Source organism: Narcine bancroftii, chromosome 6, assembly GCF_036971445.1.
Source record: "Narcine bancroftii isolate sNarBan1 chromosome 6, sNarBan1.hap1, whole genome shotgun sequence".
NCBI lineage: Eukaryota > Metazoa > Chordata > Chondrichthyes > Torpediniformes > Narcinidae > Narcine > Narcine bancroftii.
The window spans coordinates 127496333-127517548 of NC_091474.1; the positions used below are offsets into that span (position 1 = coordinate 127496333).

At 38.2% G+C, this 21216-nt stretch overlaps 1 protein-coding gene and 1 long non-coding RNA gene across 8 annotated transcripts in view; one reads left to right on the forward strand and one right to left on the reverse strand.

Annotated features, from left to right (window-relative positions):
• Nucleotides 1–21216, reverse strand: part of LOC138736468 (collagen alpha-1(XXI) chain-like) — a 330315-nt gene that overhangs the window by 234470 nt on the left and 74629 nt on the right. For all 7 annotated transcript variants that reach the window (XR_011340296.1, XR_011340298.1, XR_011340295.1 and 4 more), the window contains exon 8: nt 7563–7646. Coding sequence is in view for 1 of the 7 variants with exons in the window: in XM_069886041.1 (XP_069742142.1) it covers nt 7563–7646 (84 nt within the window). In the remaining 6 variants the exon portion in view is untranslated. The remainder of the gene's footprint in view (nt 1–7562; nt 7647–21216) is intronic.
• The window catches only part of LOC138736470 (uncharacterized), a 35698-nt gene that overhangs the window by 6107 nt on the left and 8375 nt on the right, over nt 1–21216 (forward strand). The window lies entirely within an intron of this gene.

The window sequence follows — 21216 nt, forward strand, 5'->3', positions numbered from 1 at the left end:
TCTATATATTTTCCTTTAAATATGGATACACTCATATACACACATTTATACATACACACACACACACACATATATATATATATATATATATATATATACCCCTTTACACACATACATATAGTTCGTGGTCATTTTTACTCTCGTTACATGTCTTCATCTCTCTGCCTGTTTTGTAGTTGTTCTGCAAATTTCCGTGCTTCCTCCTGATCCGAGAATAGTCTGTTTTGCTGCCCTGGAATAACTATTTTAAGTACCGCTGAGTACTTTAGCATAAATTTTTTCCATAGGATCGCTTTTGCTGTATTAAACTCCTTTCTCTTCTTCAGGAGTTCAAAACTTATGTCTGGATAGAAAAAAAATTTTTGACCTTTGTATTCCAGTGGCTTTTTGTCTTCTCTTATTTTCTTCATTGCTTTCTCCAATATATTTTCTCTTGTTGTATATCTTAAGAATTTTACTAAAATGGATCTTGGTTTTTGCTGTGGCTGTGGTTTCGGGGCTAATGTTCTATGTGCCCTTTCTATTTCCATTTCTTCCTGTAATTCTGGTCTTCCTAGGACCCTGGGGATCCAATCCTTTATAAATTCTCTCATATTCTTGCCTTCTCCATCTTCCTTAAGGCCCACTATCTTTATATTATTTCTTCTATTATAATTTTCCATTATATCTATCTTCTGAGCTAACAGCTCTTGTGTCTCTTTAACTTTTTTATTAGATTCTTCTAATTTCTTTTTTAAGTCCTCTACTTCCATTTCTACGGCTGTTTCTCGTTCTTCCACCTTGTCCACTCTTTTTCCTATATCTGACATGACCATCTCTAATCTATTCATTTTTTCTTCTGTACTTTTAATTCTTCTTTTTATTTCACTAAATTCTTGTAATTACCATTCTTTTACTGATTCCATATATTCCTTAAAAAAAATATATCCATTGTCTTGCCTTTCCCTTCTTCTTCTATTTCTCTATGTTCTTCTTCTTCTTCCTCTGGTTTGGTCATCAGTTGTTTCCTTGTTTTCTTTTTACTCTCTTCTTTCTTGTTCTCGTTGTTTTCTATGTTCTCTGCTTGTTGTTGTGTTGCAGCTGTCATCCTCAGCTGTGGAGATCGACTCCTCAGCTGGTCCCCCCTCCCGTCAGAGTTTTTTTTTATGCGCATGCGCGGTTGCGCACTTTTACTTAGCTCCGCGAGCCATTTTTGTAGTCCCGAGCTCGGGACTTCAACTGACCTTAGGGAGTGGGCTTCTCTCTCCACGGTGGGCCTCCTCGGACAGGTAAGGCCTTCACCTTCTTCTTCTGACGTTCTTTCTTCTTCTCTTCTTCCCGTTGCTTTCGACTTTTATTTCTTCGCTGCCATTTTCTTCCCACCTTTACTTTCACTTTGTTTTAATTTTTATGTTTGTGCCTTTTTTTTTAAACTTTTCCGGAGAGGGCTGGAGTTCCCTGACCAGCCACTACTCCATCACGTGACTCCACCAACAATAATTCAATGTTAAATAAGTTTTCAAAATAAAATCAAGGCATTTTAAGTTATCAACATGCAATGCATACATTCAAATCAGTCTAGTTAAAAAGCGATGTATGAGTACAAGAGACTGTAAACAAAAAGATTTATATAAATCAAAAAACAAGGGGAGAAAGATTTAAATATACAAATTCAGGAGGAGATTTGGTCAAAATTATGTGATGAAAAAATGTTAGATATCAAATGGTTCAATATAATTTTCTTCATCAATTGTATTATACTCAACATCAGTTAAATGGACTTAATCCTAATTATTCAAATAAGTGTTTTCAATGTGCAAAAGAAATAGGGACTTTTTTTTGCATTCAGTGTGTTCTTGTGAAAAAGTGGAAAAGTTTTGGAATGAACTGAGTTTATTATTAGGGCAAATTATGAAGATAAAGATACCAAAGAATCCAAGAATATTTTTACTTGGAGATATTTATGAAAAGGATATAAAATTGAAATTGGACAAATACCAAGAAAAATTGTTAAGTATTACAATAGCAACTACAAAGAAATGTATAGTGATATCGTGGAAAGATGATAGAGAAGTGTTATTAAGTAGATGGTATAATGAGATGTGAAATTGTATACCTTTGGAAAAAATTACGTAGATTTTAAGGAATCGAGTTGAAAATTTTTATAGTGTTTGGAAACCATATATGGATTTTATTGATAATTTTCTGTCCACCTCTTCTATCTTAACCACTCCTCTTAATTAGTATTTTTTAATAACAATTAATTATTTTCTATGCTAATATTATTGTATATTAAATGGTAGATGTTTCTTTTCTTATTTTTGGGTGGGAGGCGGGATGGGGGGAAATATATAAAAGTACTTTTTTTTGGTATCATTGGCTGTGGGTATTTGATTAATGTTTTATTCATTTTATCCTGTAATGATGGAAACAATTAAACATTTTTTTAAAGTGTTAACTTTATTTTCTTGATCTTCATTGTCCATATTTCTTTTAAGAAACTATCGAAAACCAAGTACATTTTCTAATATTCACAATATTCTGTAACATTGAGAATAAATATAACCATTATTCTTTAAAAGTCTTGTATCAAAACATTGGCCAGCAATTCCCTCCAAGCTCCTCTTGACAATGGTATAGACATGGATTGGAAGCAGCTTAGAAGAAATATTCTCAAAAAAAAAGCATTGGTTTTAACAGTTATTTCTTACTTTACTTTTCATCTTGTTTCCATTTTTATGCTCCAATCCCACCTATCTTTAACAACCAATCATCTTTGAAATTCTTCCCCAATTCTGTCAGAGACTTTAATTTGAAATATTAGCACTCTTTTTCTTTCCATAGTTATTGTGTAGTGTTTCCAGCATTTTCAATTTTAAGTGACAACTTTAAAGAGATGGATTAACAAATAGAGTCCAAGTTCTAGATTCTAGATGACCTGGATCAATTATCAGTTTAAAGAAACTGCTATGAAATTGCTGAAAGAGAAAGGTTGAAAATTTTATGGGAAACTAATCTTGTATGCTGTTTTGTCCAATTATATTAATCAGAGGTATAAACACATAGCTCAACTCCAATTTTCAGCTCAATCTACATAAAATATGAATACTTTTAGTATATTGGAATTAAAATTAAAATTATTATGGTTTCTTTTTTGTACCCACACAAAGCAAACTAATTAAATTATGCTGGTGACACCTTGCCATCCATATACCATTCTGGTTTGAGACAAAAATTACAATCAAAGAAAATTTTGGATTGACTAGAACTGTACATACTTTATTTGAACTTAACCTAAACACATTGAAATCTTTCAGCTATTTAGAGTTAGAATTCAAACAGTGCAAAAAAAAGGACCCTTCAGTTAAACTTGACCTTGCTGATCAAGCTACGCCCATTTGCCTACATTAGGCTCATATCATTCAAAACTATCTATGTATCTGTCTTAGTGTCTTTTAAATACTGCTAATGGAAAGACCACAGTCTGTCCAGGTCAGCAGCAGAACACCAAGAATCTTCACACTGAGCACAGCTGCACTACAGGCCTTTGTGTTCAGCCCACTCCCGTTCATGCTGCTGATCCACGACTGCATCACCAGTTCCATCTCCAAAAGAATGATCAAGTTTGCAGAAGACATTTTCTTTCTCTTGCAGCTTGATGTACATGTTTTTTATAAATCTTTTAATTATCATTGTGTCTGTAATCACATATTCAAAGCTGCTTCCTTCTGGTAATCTCAGTCTGCTTTCCAGTTTGTCCTTTAAGTAGGTTTTCAGTTGATGGTATGCAAACATTGTACCATGAGTTATTCCATATTTGTACTTCATTTGTTCAAATGATAATAAATTATTTCCCAAAAAACAATTTTCTATTCTTTTAATTCCTTTTCTCTCCCATTCTCTAAAGGAAAGGTTATCTATTGTGAAAGGGATTAGTTGATTTTGCATCAATATTAATTTTGGTAGTTGGTAATTTATTTTTTTCCTTTCTACATGAATCTTCTTCCAAATGTTGAGCAGATGGTGCAGTACTGGTGAACTTCTATATTGCACCAGTTTTTCATCCCACTTATAAAGCATATGTTCTGGTACCTTCTCCCCTATTTTATCTAGCTCTATCATGGTCCAATCTGGTTTTTCCCTTGTCTGATAAAAATCTGAAAGGTATCTTAATTGTGCTGCTCTATAATAATTTTTAAAGTTTGGTAGCTGCAAACCACCTTCTTTGTACCATTCTGTTAATATATCTAGCGCTATCCTCGGTTTCCCCCTTTTCATAAGAATTTCCTTATTATTCTCTTTAGTTCATTGAAGAATTTGTCTGTTAAGGGAATTTGTAACGATTGAAATAGGTATTGTATCCTTGGGAAGATATTCATTTTAATGCAATTTACCCTTCCTATCAGTGTTAGTGGTAAATCTTTCCAATGTTCTTAGTCATATTGTAATTTCTTCATTAATGGCTGATAATTTAATTTATATCAATGGCCTAGATTATTATCTAGTCTAATAACTAGGTATCAGATTGCTTGGGTTTGCCATTTAAATGGTGATTCTTTTTTAAACTTTGTGTAATCCACATTATTCATTGGCATCGTTTCACTTTTATTTGCGTTGATCTTTTACCGCGATATTTCTCCATATTCCTTAAATTTCTTTTGTAATTCTTTTTTGATATTAAGCTATAAACCCAAACAAAAGAGGGAACAAGATCTAAACATAAAGATAAAAAATGAAATATTGGAAAAGCTATGCTCCGGAACTATGAGAAATATAATAAATATGAGGTTACGCATGATACAAGATAATTGGTTACACAGGTTATATATCACGCCCCAAAAGTTAAATAAATGGGACCAGATAGATATTTTCACTGTAAGAAGGAAACGGGAACAACAGTACATGCAATTTGGGCATGTGAGAAAGTGAAAAAATTTTGGGAAGATCTAAATAAAATCACAAAAAGCAGCATACCAAAAAATCCAGAGATCTTTCTTCTAAGTAATATAAGAAGTAAAGAATTAGGCCTTAAACTGGATGAAGCGCAAAAAAGATTTATTATGATAGCCTTGGTGGTAGCAAAAAAATGTATAATGTCAACTTGGAAATCAGAAGAGAGCCTGAGAGTACAGCAATGGTACATGGAAATGAATAAATGTATTCCATTGGAAAAAATAACATAATTTAAAAAATAAAGTCACATTATTTGAACAAATTTGGGAACCGTACATGGAACACAACAGAGAGGGCCTACCGTGGACCTCCACCCCCTAAAATGGTAGAATGGGAAGACGAAATGAACTGACCCATTGTGTAAAAGTAGATGACACAATTTTCATGTTTATTTTCATTGTGTGATGACATTGTTTAATGGGTTTATTGTATCATATATGTTGAACGTTTAATGGGTTTGGAGAGGGGTGGGAAGGAGGGGGTGAAGGGAGGGGGGGAAAGGGGAGAAAATGACACTGTATATTCAAGAGGGAAATGTTTGTGTGTATTTTGATTAATATGGTTCATAGTGTGAAAATTTTTTAAAAATTATAAAAAAAAGTTTGCAGAAGACACAACAGTAGTTGGCCTCATCAGCAACAATGAGTCACACTACAAAAATAAAGTGGAAAATCTTGTGATATGGTGCAAGAGTAACAACCTGAGTCTCAATGTGGACAAGACAAAGGAGATGATCGTAAACTTCAGGAGGACCAGTAATGACCACCTTCCACTACACATCAATAACGATAATGGAGAGGGTAGAGAGCAGCAAGTTCCTTAGAATCTACTTCACAAGTGACTTATTGTGGACAGACATCACCTCACTTGTCAGGAAGGCTCAAAAGCAACTGCACTTCCTAAGAAGACTGAACTGGGCAAGGATACCGGCCAATATCATGTCAACCTTCTACAGAACTTCTATTGAGAATGTTCTGGCCGGCTGCATCACAGTGTGGCGCGGTTGCTGTAGAGAATTGTATTGGGGGTCAATCCACAGGAGCATAAGAAGGGCAGAGAGGATCATTGGGGTGTCCCTGGTCCCCATCAATGTGATCTTCTGAGATCATTGTTGCGACCTTGATCACCCCACATACAGCATCTTTCAACGACTCCTGCCAGGAAGGAGATACAGGAGCCATCACTACCAGGCTGAGAAACAGCTTCTTCCCATGGGCAATGAGAATGTTGATCAACCAAAGGAACTGCTCACACTAACCATCTGAGACTCTAATATTCACTTTACAATATTTATTAATTTATTTTATCTATTTATATTTGCCCTATGTATGTATTGCTTGTCTGCATGTGTGCTATGTCTGGTTGTTGACTACCTGCTTTATACCTAGGACCAGGGAATAGAGTTTTGTCGGGTTGTACTGTGGAACATAGGAACATAGGAAGTAGTAACAGAAGTAGGCCAAAAATGGCCCATCGAGCCTGCTCCGCCATTCAATACTATCATGGCTGATCTAATTTATGACCTAACTCCACCTACCTGCCTTCTCCCCATATCCCCTAATTCCTCTATCATGTAAAAATTTATCTAACCGAATTTTAAATATGTTTAATGATGCAGCCTCAACCACTTCCCTGGTTAGAAAATTCCAAACATTCACTACTCTCTGGGAAAAACTGTTTTTCATCATCTCTGTCCTAAATCTACTCCCCTGAATCTTGAGACTGTGTCCTCTCATTTTAGTTTCCCCGGCCAGCTCAAAAAACCTTCCTACATCTATCCTATCCATACCCTTCATAATCCTATATGTTTCTATAAGATCTCCTCTCATTCTTCTGAACTCGAGCGAATACAATCCTAGACGATTTAATCTTTCATAAGTCAACCCCTTCATCCCAGGGATCAACCTAGTAAACCTCCTCTGGATCGTCTCCAAAGCCAGTATATCCTTCCTCAAATATGGAGACCAGAACTGGACATGATCTGTGTAATCAGGATCTGTGTAATCGGATGATAATAAACTTGAACTGTCTCTACCTCCAACACTTCCTCTGACAGTTCATTCCATATACCTGTCACCTCTGAGTGTAGAAGGTATCTGTCAGGTTCAGTTTAAATCTTCCCCCACCCTCACTCACTAAAATCTATGGCCTGTAGTTTTAGATTCCATATCGTGGGATAAAAACTGATTTTATAAACATCTACAATGTCCCCCGTTAGCCTCCATTGCTGATAGGAGAAAAGTTCCAGCCTCTCCAACTTGGTATAATTTAAGCTTATCAGACACAGTAATATTTTTGTTCATTTTTTTTGCACATTTTCTAGCTTCATTACATCTTTACAGTCACTGGGTTACCAGAACTGTACATACTCTATGATGTCTCACCAACATCTTCAACATGATATCTATGCCCCTGTACTCAATGCCCTGACTGCTGAAGGCAAGCATGCCAAATGCATCTTTCACCACCCATCAATAATTATGAAATATATAGTGCTTGTTTTCCAAGAATAAATTGTGTATTGTCTAGTCACTATTATTGCCAAGTCACTTCAACTTTAGTTAGTCAAAACAAAGAATAATTCTTTGAGAAAGTTGCAAAACAATCCAAAGGAAAGTAACATGTATTACCTTTATTCCTTGAGGGCCAGGTGGTCCTGGAGAACATGTACATGGTGATGATGTAGAAATAAAGTCATCAAGACTATTTTCACACTAAATTAAAAGAAAATACAAAACACTTTGAAGAAGGAAGAGATTATGTTCATTTTTTGTTTGACATTATGAAGAATTATGAAGAAGTTGAATTATGAAGAATAATAACTATACAAAGATAGTATACAAGTATAAAATTGGCAAAAAAACTATTAGTATTCTAAACGTTTTTGTCAAAGAAAAATGAGCAGGAATGGTCTATTTGCCTTTTAGCTTGCTCCATCAGTTAAAAGGATCACAATGGTCCTGATCGTGGACCTCAGCTCCAGTTGCCCAATTGCGATATAAAGCTCTCTTAATACTACCATCTTCTCTGGCAGCATTTGTCTTCTAATCGCCCACTCCATCCTGTTTGTCTCCTCCTCCATCTGGCTTGTCTCTCTCTCTCTCTCTCTCTCTTTATCTGACATCTGCCAATCTATGGCTCTGCTCAGCATGACTCACCTCTCCCTGGTTCACCAATCCAAAATGGGTACCTGTCCTACTCCCACTAGCTTTTCTTCTCTACATTCACATTCTTGGTGTGCAATATCTATCATTCTTTCTCTCTCACTAATACTGCTTGACCCTGAGTTCTCCAGTGGATTGTGTCTAGCTATATGTCAGAGTTCAAAGTCTCGAATTTCTTTGTCTAATTGGTTATCTCTTCCCATGATAGAGTTCAGAATAGAATGCCCAAAAGGAACATGTGATATTGTGAGGAACGACTGAAAGCAGATATACATACAAGTAGAAATGGTTTCCTGCTCATTTATATGCAAACAAATCTTTTAGTTGATAAATGACTTTCCTGTATGATAGTCTATTTTTGGAATTATAGTAAAATGTACAAGGTGACACAAGACCTTGCACAATCTTTATTAATTGCAATAGAGAGAGTACAGAGGAAATGCATGAGCATGCTGCCTCAGTTGGAGAAACTTAGTTGTAGGGAGAGATTAGACAGACTGGACTCATTTTTCTGGAAAAGAAACTGAAGGGTGACATGAGAGAATATAAGGTTATGAGAGTCATAGATAGGACAAATAGTCAAATCAGGAAACAAGAGTACATAGTTGAGAAGTAGGAAATTTAGGGATAAGTTTTTGTTTTACACAGAGTGGTTGATATCTGGAATGCTCTGCCAGATGTGGTGATAGAAAAGATGCAACTACTCCATTTCAGAGGCACTTAGGCATGCAAGGCATAAAATAAAATGGTTTTAACGTGGGCATATAGATTAGTGTATTTGGGAAAATAGCTCGGTGTGGACGAGGTGGGCTGAAGAGTCCTTTTCTCTGCTGAACAAATCTGGATTTATGTATTATCTTTTTTGTAACTGACTTTGCTTTGTGTTATAATTTAATTAACAATTGATAAACTGTAGTGTAATGATATGGATTGTATATAGTCATCGGCTGGTAAAGGCACGGGCTGGCCCGCCCCCTGATGACACTTTTACCTGGACTCCTCCCCTGTGACCCAGGCCATAAAGGTCAGGCCACCTCTCCCTTTCCTGCACTTCCCTAGTTTGGATCCAGACCAGCTCAAGTCTTCTGTACAGTAAAGCCTATCGTTCATCTCAGTCTTTGTCATTTTGATTATTGGGGCAACTGGTAGTGCCCAACATGTAGGAAATGCAAAATTGGCATAGAAATGGCTAGTAATCAGAACAGAAAATAGAAGTTATGTTCACAAATTATATAAGACATTTAATTAACAAAAGTGTGTAATCAGTAAGAAAATTTAAGGAGGATGCATTATAGATGAACACTCTGGCCTACATGATTTTCTAACACTCATTACATCCAGGAGATTCAGTATGCCTGGACATGGAATTAATTTAATCCTACAGAGTTTATATAATCCATAATAGAAACAGAATGGAATCTTTTGTTTTTGCAATTTCACATAGTAATAATGAATACAAAGAATCCAACCAGGGACATAAATGAAAATAAGGCTTTATAATGATAATGTATCCAAATTCTGCTGTTTTCCCCACCAGAGGATTAAAAAATTTGGTCATGTAAACATATCCTTGGCCCTCATTACCCCTGTTCAAACACAGTGATAAACAGTGAAACATACAAGGAATTGAAACAAATAATTTTCAACTTGTTGTACTGAATTCCTATAAAAATGAAAAAAAAAGGTTAAGTGAGTGATAAGCTTTCATTTTATTAATTAAAAGTAATCTTTTGTATTTTATTAGATATGGGAGTAAGAAAATAATCAAGTTATAAAAATAAACCAAAAAAGCTCACCAAGATAATTGAGCAAAAAACTTTATGGTGAATGATGATGTAGAATACATAACATCCCAATCTTAAAGTTATACACTGTCATATAAAGTTTTAAATCTCAAAGTTGTAAATCATATTCAGATATTTTATTGTACTCCTTTGATTCAGTATAGCCTTATTCAATCAGGATCTAATTTTATAATCATCTGGTTTCATAAATCATGAAGAAAATTGTGGGAACATTCCATGTGCCCACAGTTTTCTGATTATTTATACATTCCCTTCACGTATTAAAATAAATCAAAAATGCATTCCAGCAAGTTTCCAGAGATCATTTTCAAATCAAAGCTCCAGAAAATTAAATATGATCTATTTTTCCATAACAACTGTCATTTAACTTAATCAGGTTACAAATTCCCTCGTGTATCTCAAGATCTTTGAAAAATTAAGATGTACTATATATAAAAATGGGAACCCATGAATCTTCTGTACTTAGATTTCCAGAAGGCATTTGAGAAGGCGTTGCAGCAAAAGTTAATGCAGAAAATAAAAACTCATGGTTAGGCAGAAACATATTGGGATGTATATTACATTGGGTAGGGATCGGGACATGGAAACTAGGCAAAAATGGATGATTCTGTTGCAAAGTATGGTAACAAAGATATTGGTGCTGGGACCTCAACTTTTATAATTTGTATAAATGACTTTGATAAGGTTCTGAAGTTACGGTTGTTAAGCTTGCCAATGATACAAATGAAGGAAGAAAAGTACGTTGTGAAGAGGACAAAAGGAGGTACAAAGTGATTTAAAACAATCTGTGTCGATCAGCATCAGTGAGGGAAGAATGGTCATGTTTGGGTTGGAATCCTTCAAGATTGATTCCAGCATCCGCACTCTAATTTCTACAAAGGGATTTACAAAGGTTAATTAAGGTCTGGCAAATGAAGAATAATGTGGGAAAATAAAACAGATGAAAATGCTGGAGGAACTTTGCTGGTCTTTGAGCAGCTATAAAAGACAAAAATATATTGCCAACATTTCAGGTCTGAGGCCTCCTTCAGGGAATTATCAGAATGAGCCAGAAGTAGGAAATCTCAGAAGTTCTCTGAATTCAGATAATGTTGGCTGGGAGAGGAATCCAGACCAACAAAAGGTATCAATTGGATATGATAAGGGGAGAGGTGGGTATTTATTACAACTGTGTGAAAGGAGACAGGGAAAGAAAAGACAGAGTTGGGAGAAGGTGACGGGGGAAGAAGTGGGGGGGGGGGGTGATTTTACAAAAGCCAGAGAAGTTGACATTAATGCCATCAAGTTGGAGGGTGCCTAGTTGAATGGTGAGGTGTTGTCCCTCCAATTTGCAGGTGGTTTCAGTCAGGCAGTACAGAAGACCATGGAAAGACATGTCAGCAAGGGAATGGGATGGGGAATTTAAATGGATGACTACTATTACATTGCAGTAATCGGAGTGAAGGTGTTCAATAAAGCGATCTCCCAATTTGTGCCCAGTCTCTACAATGTAGAGGAGACCACAATAAGAGCACCGATGGAATAGAAGACACCTGCAGATTCACAAGTGAAATGTTGCCTCACTTGGAAGGACTGTTTAGGGCCCCAAATGATGGCGAGGGAGGAGGTGTGGGTGCAAGTGGAGTATCTCCTGAGGTCACAATGAGTAGGTACCAAGGCGATGAATGGTGGGGAGGGAGGAGTTGACAAGGGAGTCACAAAAGGAGCACTCCCTGCATAAGGTGGAGAGGAGTGCAGGGGGAATGTGTGTTTGGTGGTGGTATCACATGGTAGGTTGCAGAAATGGCATAGGAGGATGTGTTGAATGCAGATGCTGGTGGGGAGAAAGGTGAGGATGACAGGAATCCTGTCTTTGTGCGTGTGTGGCGGAGAAGACCAGGGCAGATGTGTGGGTAATGGCGGAGAAGCGGGTGAGTGTCGAGTTGATGGTGGTAGAGGGAAAGCCACGTTGTTTGAATAAGGTCATCGCTGATGATTTGGCATGGAAGTCCTTGTCTTGGGTGCTGATGCGACGGAGAGGGAAGAAATGAGAGAATGGAATGGAATTCTTACAGAAGACAGGGTGGGAAGAGGTGTAGTTGAGGTAGCTGTGAGAGTAAATGGGTTTGTAGAAGATGTCAGTCAAGAGTTTGTCTCATGAGATGGAGACAGAGAAATTGAGGAAAGGGAGAGGGTTGCTGGAGATGGGACCAAGTGAATTTGAGGTTGGGATGGAAGTTGGCAGTGGATGAAGTCAATTAGCTCATCATGCATACATGAGACAATACCAAAGTAGTCATCAGTGTAGCAGAGGAAGAGTTTAGGGGCCTTGCTTGTGTAGGCTTGTAGCATTGATTGCGCCACATAGCCAACAAAAAGAGGCATAGCTGGGGAATTACCCATATTGGCAGGAAAAATGTCCATATGACATTGTCTATATTGGCAGGAAAATTAAAAAGAAGTATGTAATTTAAATGTAATGCATAAAAATGCTGGAGAAACTCAGAGAATAATGTAGTATTTATAGGATTTAAAGGATAACCTAAGTTTTGGTTATCAAGATATGAGCAAAAAAGCAAGCAGACACCTGAACAAAAAGGTGAGGAGAGGAAAGGGGAGAGAGTACAGGATAACTGGTAAGAAGACATAGAAGATATAGGTGGGAAAACAAAAGAGAAGAAAGCTAAGAAATGATGGGGTAGTGGGTATTTCTGCAAATGGAGAGGGAAGGGGGTGGGAGCTGGAAGAAAGGAGACAGAGAGATAGGGAAAGAGACAATGAGGAGTTTAATGAAAACCAGATAAATTTATGTCAGTGCCATCTGGTTGGAGAGTGCACAGATGGAATATTAGATATTGTTCCTTCATTTTGTGGGTAGCTTCAGTTTGGGAGTGCATGAAGCCATGGATAGACATGTTGGTGTGGGAATGATGTGTGGAATTACAATGGTTGGCCAGTGGGTAGTCCCCGTTATTGCAGCAGAGTGAAGGTGCTCAATGAAACAATTTCCCAGTCTGTGTTCATTCTCTCCAACGTAGAGGAGGCCATAACGAGAGCACCAGATATGGTAGATAGCCCCTTCACTTGTAAGGACTCTTTGGTGTCCTGAATGGTGGTGAAGGAGGAGATGTGGGTGCAATGTAGCATTTCTTGTGGTCACAGGTACATATTGAAGGGGCGATTAGTGGGTAGGAATGTGTGGATGAGGGAATCCCAGAGGGAACAATCCCTGCAGAAAGTGGAGAGGAAAGGAGAGGCATGTTGGGTGATTGGATCATGTTGTGTGATTGGATCATGTTGTAGCTAGAAGAAATTGAGGAGGAAAATATGTTATATTCAAAGGCTGTTGGGGGGGGTGAGGACAAGGGGAATTCTGTCCTTATTGCATCTTGGGGTGGAGGGGGCTAGGGAAGATGTGTGAGAAATAGATGAGATGCAGGTAAGGTCTAAGTTGATGGCAGTAGAGGTGAAGCCACATTTTGTTGAAGAAGGAGGACATCTCAGATGTTTTGGAATGGAAGACCTCATCCTGGGAGCAGACATGAAAGAGGCAGAGGAATTTAGAGAAAGGAATAGAATCCTAACAGGGGATAGGGTGTGAAGAGAATCAGTCAAGGTAACTGTCGGAGTTGGTAGGTTATTTAAATGTTTACGAATGTACTCTGGCTAGAAAGGAACTTTCAATGGGAGGGAGAGAATCCAGTCATCATGGTATATGTGACATGATACTAATAACATGGGCAAAAGCAAAATCTCAATACAAAGGAACCAGGCAATTAATTGCGACAGATCTTCAAAAGGTAAGAACAATAGCATGTATTCCTAAGCCACATGCAAATCGGTACAGGACAAGTAAGAAAATGATGTGGTTTAAAAAGTTTCATAAAAGCAAGTTTTATTTTGTGGTAATGGCACCAGTATTGGGAAAGTGGTAGCAGTGCCATTGGGTCTATCTGTAATTGAACCATGCCAGACCAGTGTTTCTAGTGTGTCACGCAACTCAGAAAGTACAGAAAACATTAAATTAAATCGTGAGTGCAAAGGATCAAAGAATATAGACAGAATACAGAGAAAGATATTAACATGAGAAATGATAAATAGACTGTCATGGTGAAAAATAGTTTTGAGAATCTGTGAGGAAATCAATAGACAAGGCTTGAGACCACAAAAATCATGAAAGGACAAAATCAAGCTTCTGTATCTGAATGCTTGAAGAATTTGAAACAAAAGAGATGAATCAAGACTGCAAAAAGAAATAGATAAGTATGATCTAACAACTATTCAGAGACATGCTGTTAAACAATAAAGTCTCCAGATGCCAGGTCAGGTGCAATACACAAATATGCTGGAGAATCTCTGCAGAGACTGAATTAGAAACATGGCTGTAAGATGACTAAGATTGGAACTTGAATATGTTGTCCATAATCTACACTTGTTTGCAACCCACACCCCCCCCCCCAACTTTGAATAACTTATGGCATCAAGGGGTCATGTTCAGTTAATGCATTGATGTTGCAGCCTACACTCTCATCCAAACAAGATGAAAAAAAGCTCAAACCCACTGGACATTTGCATGGGCCATGATTTCTGCCATTTCACTGCTCCTACCTGTAATCACACTTCTTCTTGCCTGCTCACTGACTTGATTGCTCCCTTGAGTTAAGGTTATATGTCTGCTTACCATCTTAGTCTGAGATCAGGGCAATAGTGAGAGACAATAAAAGATCTAAGGAACAGATGTAGAGTCCATCTGGGTGGAGATTAAGAAGATTAAAGGGAAAAAAAAATCACTGGTGGGAGTTGTCTATTGCCCACCAAATAACAATAGCACAGTGGCACAGTACTGAGAGATAACTGAGGCTTGTAAGAATGGAATGGCAGTTGTCGTGGGGGACTTGAACTTCCATGTAGATTGGGAAAATCAAGTTGGTCGAGGGAGACTGGAGGATGACTTCATGTTAAGGAACCAACAAGGGAGAATGCTATTTTAGATCTAGCATTGTGCAATGAGATAGGTAAAGTTAACAATCTAGTAGTTAGGGACCCTCTTGGAAAAAACGATCATAGTATGATTGAATTTATCATACAGATGGAGGGTGTAATAATTAGATCTAAAACTAGTGTATTATGCTTGGCCAGGGGAGACTATAACAGGATGAGGGAGGAATTGGTCAGCATGGATTGGGAGCACAGGCTAGTTGGCAGAACAGTTGAGGAACAGTGAAAGACTTTCAAAGAGATTTTTCACAGTGCTCAACAAAAATATGATCCCGTTAAAAATAAGGGCAGTAAGAGAGGGAAGAGTCAGCCTTGGTTAACTAAGGAAATAAAGGAAAGTATAAAATTAAAAGCTCATGTGTACAAAGTAACCAAGAATAGTGGGAAACTTTAAAAGGCAACAAAGGACAACTAAACAGGAATTAAGGAAAGGGAAGGATTATGAAGGTAAATTAGCACAAAATATAAAAACAGATAGCAAAAATTTTCTAAATATATAAAACAGAAAGGTGACTAGAGTCAACATAGGTTCCTTGGAAGATGAGAAAGGGAGATTGTTATTGAGTAATGAGGAAATGGCCGAGGCATTGAACAAATATTTTGTGTCAGTCTTCATGGTGGAAGATACATTCAGCATGACAAAGAGTGGTGATAGAGATGGATAAGGAGGTGAAGGTCTCAATAAAATAATTGCTACAAAAGAGATAGTGATGAACAAACTAATGGGACTGAAAGTGGACAAATCCCCTGGTCCTGATGGGATGCATCCCAGGGTACTGAGGGAAATGCCAGGAGTTAAAGTCATTGCGTTGGTAGTCATTTACCAAAATTCTCTGGATTCTGGGAAGGTCCCGGCAGATTGGAGGGCAGCAAATGGAGGTAGAAGACAGGTAACTATCGGCCAGTTAGCTTAATGTCTGTAGTCGGGAAAATGCTTTAATCTGTCATTAAGGATGAAATAGCGAGACATTTAGAATGAAGGGGTTTCATCAGGCAGACGCAGCATGGATTCAGAATGGACAGCTCTTGTTTGACAAACTTGCTGGAGTTCTTTGAGGATATAATGGGTGTGGTAGATAGAAGGGAACAGGTTAATGTTGGGTATTTGGATTTCCAGAAGGTATGTTATGAGGTGCCACACAAGAGACTTATTAATAAGATACAGATGAATGGAGTCAGGAGAAGTATATTGGCATGGATTGAGGATTGGTTAACTGACAGAAGGCAGAGAGTCGAGATAAATAGGTGTTTTTCTGATTGGCAGACAGTGGTAAGTGGGGGAGGGGCCGCAGGGGACAATGCTGTGCCCACAGCTGTTCACCATTTACATTGATGATTTGGAAGAAGGGACAGAGTGTGGTGTAGCCAAGTTTGCAGATGATACTAAATTGAGTGGAAAAAGCATAGAGGATGTGAAGAGTACTGTGTGCAGTTCTGGTCTCCATACTTAAGGAAGGATATACTAGCCTTGGAGGCAGTCCAGAGGAGATTCACCAGGTTGATCCCAGAGATGAGGGGGTTGACCTCCACAGAGAGACTAAATTGTCTGGGATTATACTCACTCGAATTCAAAAGAACGAGAGGAGATCTTATGGAAACATAAAATTATGAAAGGGATAGATAAGAGAGAGGCAGGAAAATTGTTTTCACTGGTAGGTAAGACCAGAACTAGGGGATACAGCCTCAAGATTCAGGGGAGTAGATTTAAGACAGAGATGAGGAAAAACTGTTTATCCCAGAGAGTCAGGAATCTGTGAAATTCTCTACCCAGGGAAGTGGTTGAGGCTACTTCATTAAACATATTTAAGGTTCAGTTAGATTTTTACATAAAAAAGGAATTAAGGGATATGGGGATAAGCCAAGGAAATGGAGTTGAGTCAATGATCAGGTCAACCATGATTTTATTGAATGGCAGAACAGGCTCGATGGGCTGGATGGCCGACTTCTGCTCCTATTTCTTACATTCTTTTGTATGTAGTAAGCAAAATATAATGTGCATTTAGTACATGTAATATTGACTGTGAACAATAAATTGTAGCTTTATTGCTGTCATGCCTAAAGGATTGTTTCAGTTATCAAACCAAACTCTGAACAATGTATACAGAGTTTCAGAAGCTGTCTATGAAGAAGCCTTGAATAAATTACAGGCACCACTTTTCTAATGTTAAGATAATGTTAGCCAGCATGTTGATGCTTTTTTTAAAAAAAGTTTCAAAGAAATCAATACATAAGCATTAGTTCCAAAGCAAGATTTGGTAATTGTATTGCAGGATCAATGGACATTAAAAATTGAATTTCCCTAATTAGTAATTTTTTTTCTCATTGTTCTGACATCAAGAAGAAACCCTTAAAGAATTGTTCCTCAATATAAATAGTATTGTTTCAGCTTTGGAGAATTTTGGTAAAGAATTAATAGCTATGTATCACCATAAGGGGTCCTGACCAGAAATGTTTTGACTGACAATTTCTACCCATGATGCTGCCTGACCCTCAGTTGCTCAAGATTCCAGCATCTACAGCATTTGTGCTTCCCCAATGAATAGCTATAATCAGAGCGGGCTCATAGAGTCCTTTGTGAAGACAGAAAAACAAGTATAGCTTTCTGGAGGATAATGGTTGCAGGAAGCAGCTGCACGGGCAGTTGCTCAGAAGTTGCCTCCAATTGCCTGAGGCTGCTACTTGCTTGAATTCTGGATAACAGAGGTTTTACTGTATTTGCATTATTTCAGGATTCTTCACTAATCTTCCTTAATTGAAAGAGAAAAAAATGTTATGTTAGCAAAAGAGGAATAACCAAAGCTGCAAAAACATTATAAAAATTCCAAACGTGGAAATATATTTTGAAAGTCCAAATGCCATTTCAGCAAGTAAATAACATGCCAATTTTCTTGGTCTTAAATATCATTTTCATATTAGAAGTGGTCTATTGCCCAAGTCTGAGACATTTTTCAAGCCACATTTTGAGAATTGTACATTGTGTTAACTTTCAATTGCTATCTACTTCTATGAAATTTCCTATATCATAGTCCCTTATGACAGAGAAGAAGGCTACTCAGCCTATCAAGCCTATGCTGTTTCACAGAATAATGGCACCCCTATTTTTTCCTGTAACCTATTCTTTCCCCCCCCCCCCCCCCCCCACCATATTCCCATCAATTCTCTCCAGATTCTACTATTCAGGGAAAGTTATGGTGACCTGTCTACCTACTTACTTGCATGATTTCGAAATGTATGAGGAAATCAGAGCATCCAGAGGAAACACAATCGGTTAAATATAGAACATGCAAATTCAACACAGAAATATCATTAAGTGTGTGGTGCTACCACTATGTACATTAAATGTATGTGCTTATTGGCTGACCTGTCCCTGAACCTGTGATTTCCCCCTCCCGGATATCCCCATAAAGGCTTTTACACCCAAACTCCTCACTCAGTACCTGCTTTAGAACCAGGCCAGCCAAATGTAAGATGTGCTGATATCTAAAGGTGATTAAAGCCTATTAATTACAGATCCTTGTCTAATGTGGTTGATTGGTAGCACAAAGTATGTCCATGATTTCTCTTATTTCCTCCAAAACCAGGGTGTAGCCATTGGCATATGCATGGACTAAGGCTATGTCTGCCTGTTTAAACACAAACATTGCCGGCTATAATCCTGCTCAAGTACCACTCCCCAACATTTCTTCCTCTACATCGATGGTTGTTCCTGTATAGAACTCAACAATTACATTAATTTCACTGCCAGCTTCCACCCTGCCCTTAAATTTACCTGGAATATTTCTGACATTTCTCTCCCCATTCTAGACCTCTTTGTCCCCCATCTCAGAAAATAAAATACTCATGGACATCTATTACAAACCCATTGATTCCCACAGCTAGCTGAATTATACCTCTTCCCATTCTGTCTCTTGTAAGGACACTATTCCTTTCTCCCAATTTCTCCACCATATCTGTTCTCAGGTTGAGGCCTGATAAATTGACACCTCCTCCCTACTGTTTTAGTCAAGGCCCATTCCTATCTCTAATCCATTTCTCATATTTCCACCTTAATCCTCAGACAGAACAAGAACAGAGTAAAACACAAAAGTCTGCAGACACCATGTTTAAAGTAAAAAACACAATGCTGGAGAAACTCATCAGGTAAAACAGTGTACTTTATATAGCAAAGATAAAGATACACAATCAACATTTCTTGCTTGAGCACTTCATCAACTTATGAACACAATCTAGCCAGGTGGCCAAACAAAACAGTGGGGGGAAGGGTCAGTGGGAAGAGCACAGGCTCACAGGCAGGAAGTAATAGGTGGATAAGGGAGGGAGGGCACCACAGCAAACAGTTGTGGGGAAGGGGGTGGAAATGGCTCTGTGAATGGAGAACTGAAGAAAATAAGACAGGGATGGATTGGAGAGGGAGAATGGGGAGTAGATTAGCTGAAACTGGAGCAGCCAATTTTAATGCCATCCATTTGGAGAGTGCCCAGATGGTCCTCAAATTTACAGGTGGCCTTGGTTTGATAGTACGTGAGGCCATGGACAGACATATCAGCGTCAGAGCGGGGTACAGATTTGAAATTATTTGCCACTGGAAAATCCCTGACATTGATGCGAACAGACAAAGGTGTTTAGTGAAGCAATCTCCCAGTCTGCATTCAGTCTCTCTGATGTAGAGATGACCACAACAGGAGCACTGGATGCAGTAGATGACTTCCGTGTACTCACAAGTGAAGTGTGCTTCACTTGGAAGGGTTGTTTGGGGCCCCAGATAGTGGTGAGGGAGGAGGTGTGGGCAGGTGTGGCACTTGCTGTAGCCACAGGGGAAGGTGCCAAGGGGGTGATTAGTGGGAAAGGATGAGTACACAGAAGAACATAAGAAATAGGAACAAGAGTCGGCTATCCATCCTGTCAAGCCTGCTCGGCCATTCAACGAAATCATGGCTGATCTGATGATATGCTTATCTTCACCTACCTGCATTTCTCATTATCCCTTAATTCCCCCACTTTGTAAAAATATATTGAGGGAATCAGAGGGAATGGTCCGTACAGAAGGGGAGGGAATGCAGAAGGGAATACGTGTCTGGATTTTAGAACAAGGACAGAGTCAATTTGGACCTCACTCCACCTCATCAACTTTCACATCCAATATATTATCCTTCTGCAAACTTCAGCATGATATCACCACCAACCACATCTTCCCCTTTCTGCTTCTCACTGGAATCAGACCCTCTGAGACTTCCCTGTCCACTTTTCCCTCTACATTCACCCTTCTACCCACTTGGTGCTTTGCACTGTAATTATAGAAAGTGCAAAACCTGTTTCTACATCTCTCCTATCACCTCCATCCAGAGCACAATCAGAACTTTCAGGTGAGGCAGAGGTTTACCTGCACATTGTGCAACCTAATCTACTGAATTTGGTGTTCTTGGCGTAACTTCCTCCATGTTGGTGAGACCAAACGCAGATTAGCTGATCATTTTGTCAAACAGCTGCAACTTATTTAAGGATCTAAGCTTGTGCTTCCTGTTGCCAACCATTTCAATACACTTCCTATTCCTAGACTTATATAATCTGTTCTCAGCCTCATTCAATGTCAGGGTGAAACTAAACATAAAACAGAGAAACAGCACATTATATTCATTCTGGACAGCCTTAAATCTAACAGCATGAACATTGACTTTCTAATTTTATGTAACCTACCTCTTTTCTGATTCCACTTTTCTTCATCAATTGTTATTCTAACATTTCTCTAATGATCCCTCCTTACTTGGTCTCTCGCTCTTCTTGTCTCTCCACCTCTTCCCCCTTTTCTGTCCAAGTTAGCCTTTCTCCAGTTCCTTTACTCCTTCATAAACATCGACTTGATAAAAGATCCTGACCCAAAATGTTAATTGACTATTTTGCCCATAGATGCTGTGGATTCTGGCCTAAATGTTTTCCTTCCATTTTCTAAAATTCTGTCCAAATCAGCCTTTGATTTACATTTGGGCCTCTCTGGCTATTAAGTCCAAGGGTTAGCACCTGATTTCCTTTGCTTTTTGATTATCTGTCTGATCCTGAACCTATTCATGATGCATTCCTAATTCATAGCTTTCATTGAATTTAAGCTCTGACTGATTTTAAATTCATCAATTACAATCTTTAGACTTAACAGGCCAGTTCATATAGGACTGGCTTGTATCCCACATTTGATCTAATGGTATGCCTGCGGTCTTATTTGCATCTATAGTCATGCAGCTGTGGCCTTATTGCTGCGACTGTTCTAAGAAGTGGTGTGGTGATTGAACTCAACCATGCTACAAGTGGCAGAATGTTTGGCCAATGGACCATCCAGGTAGCCTTTT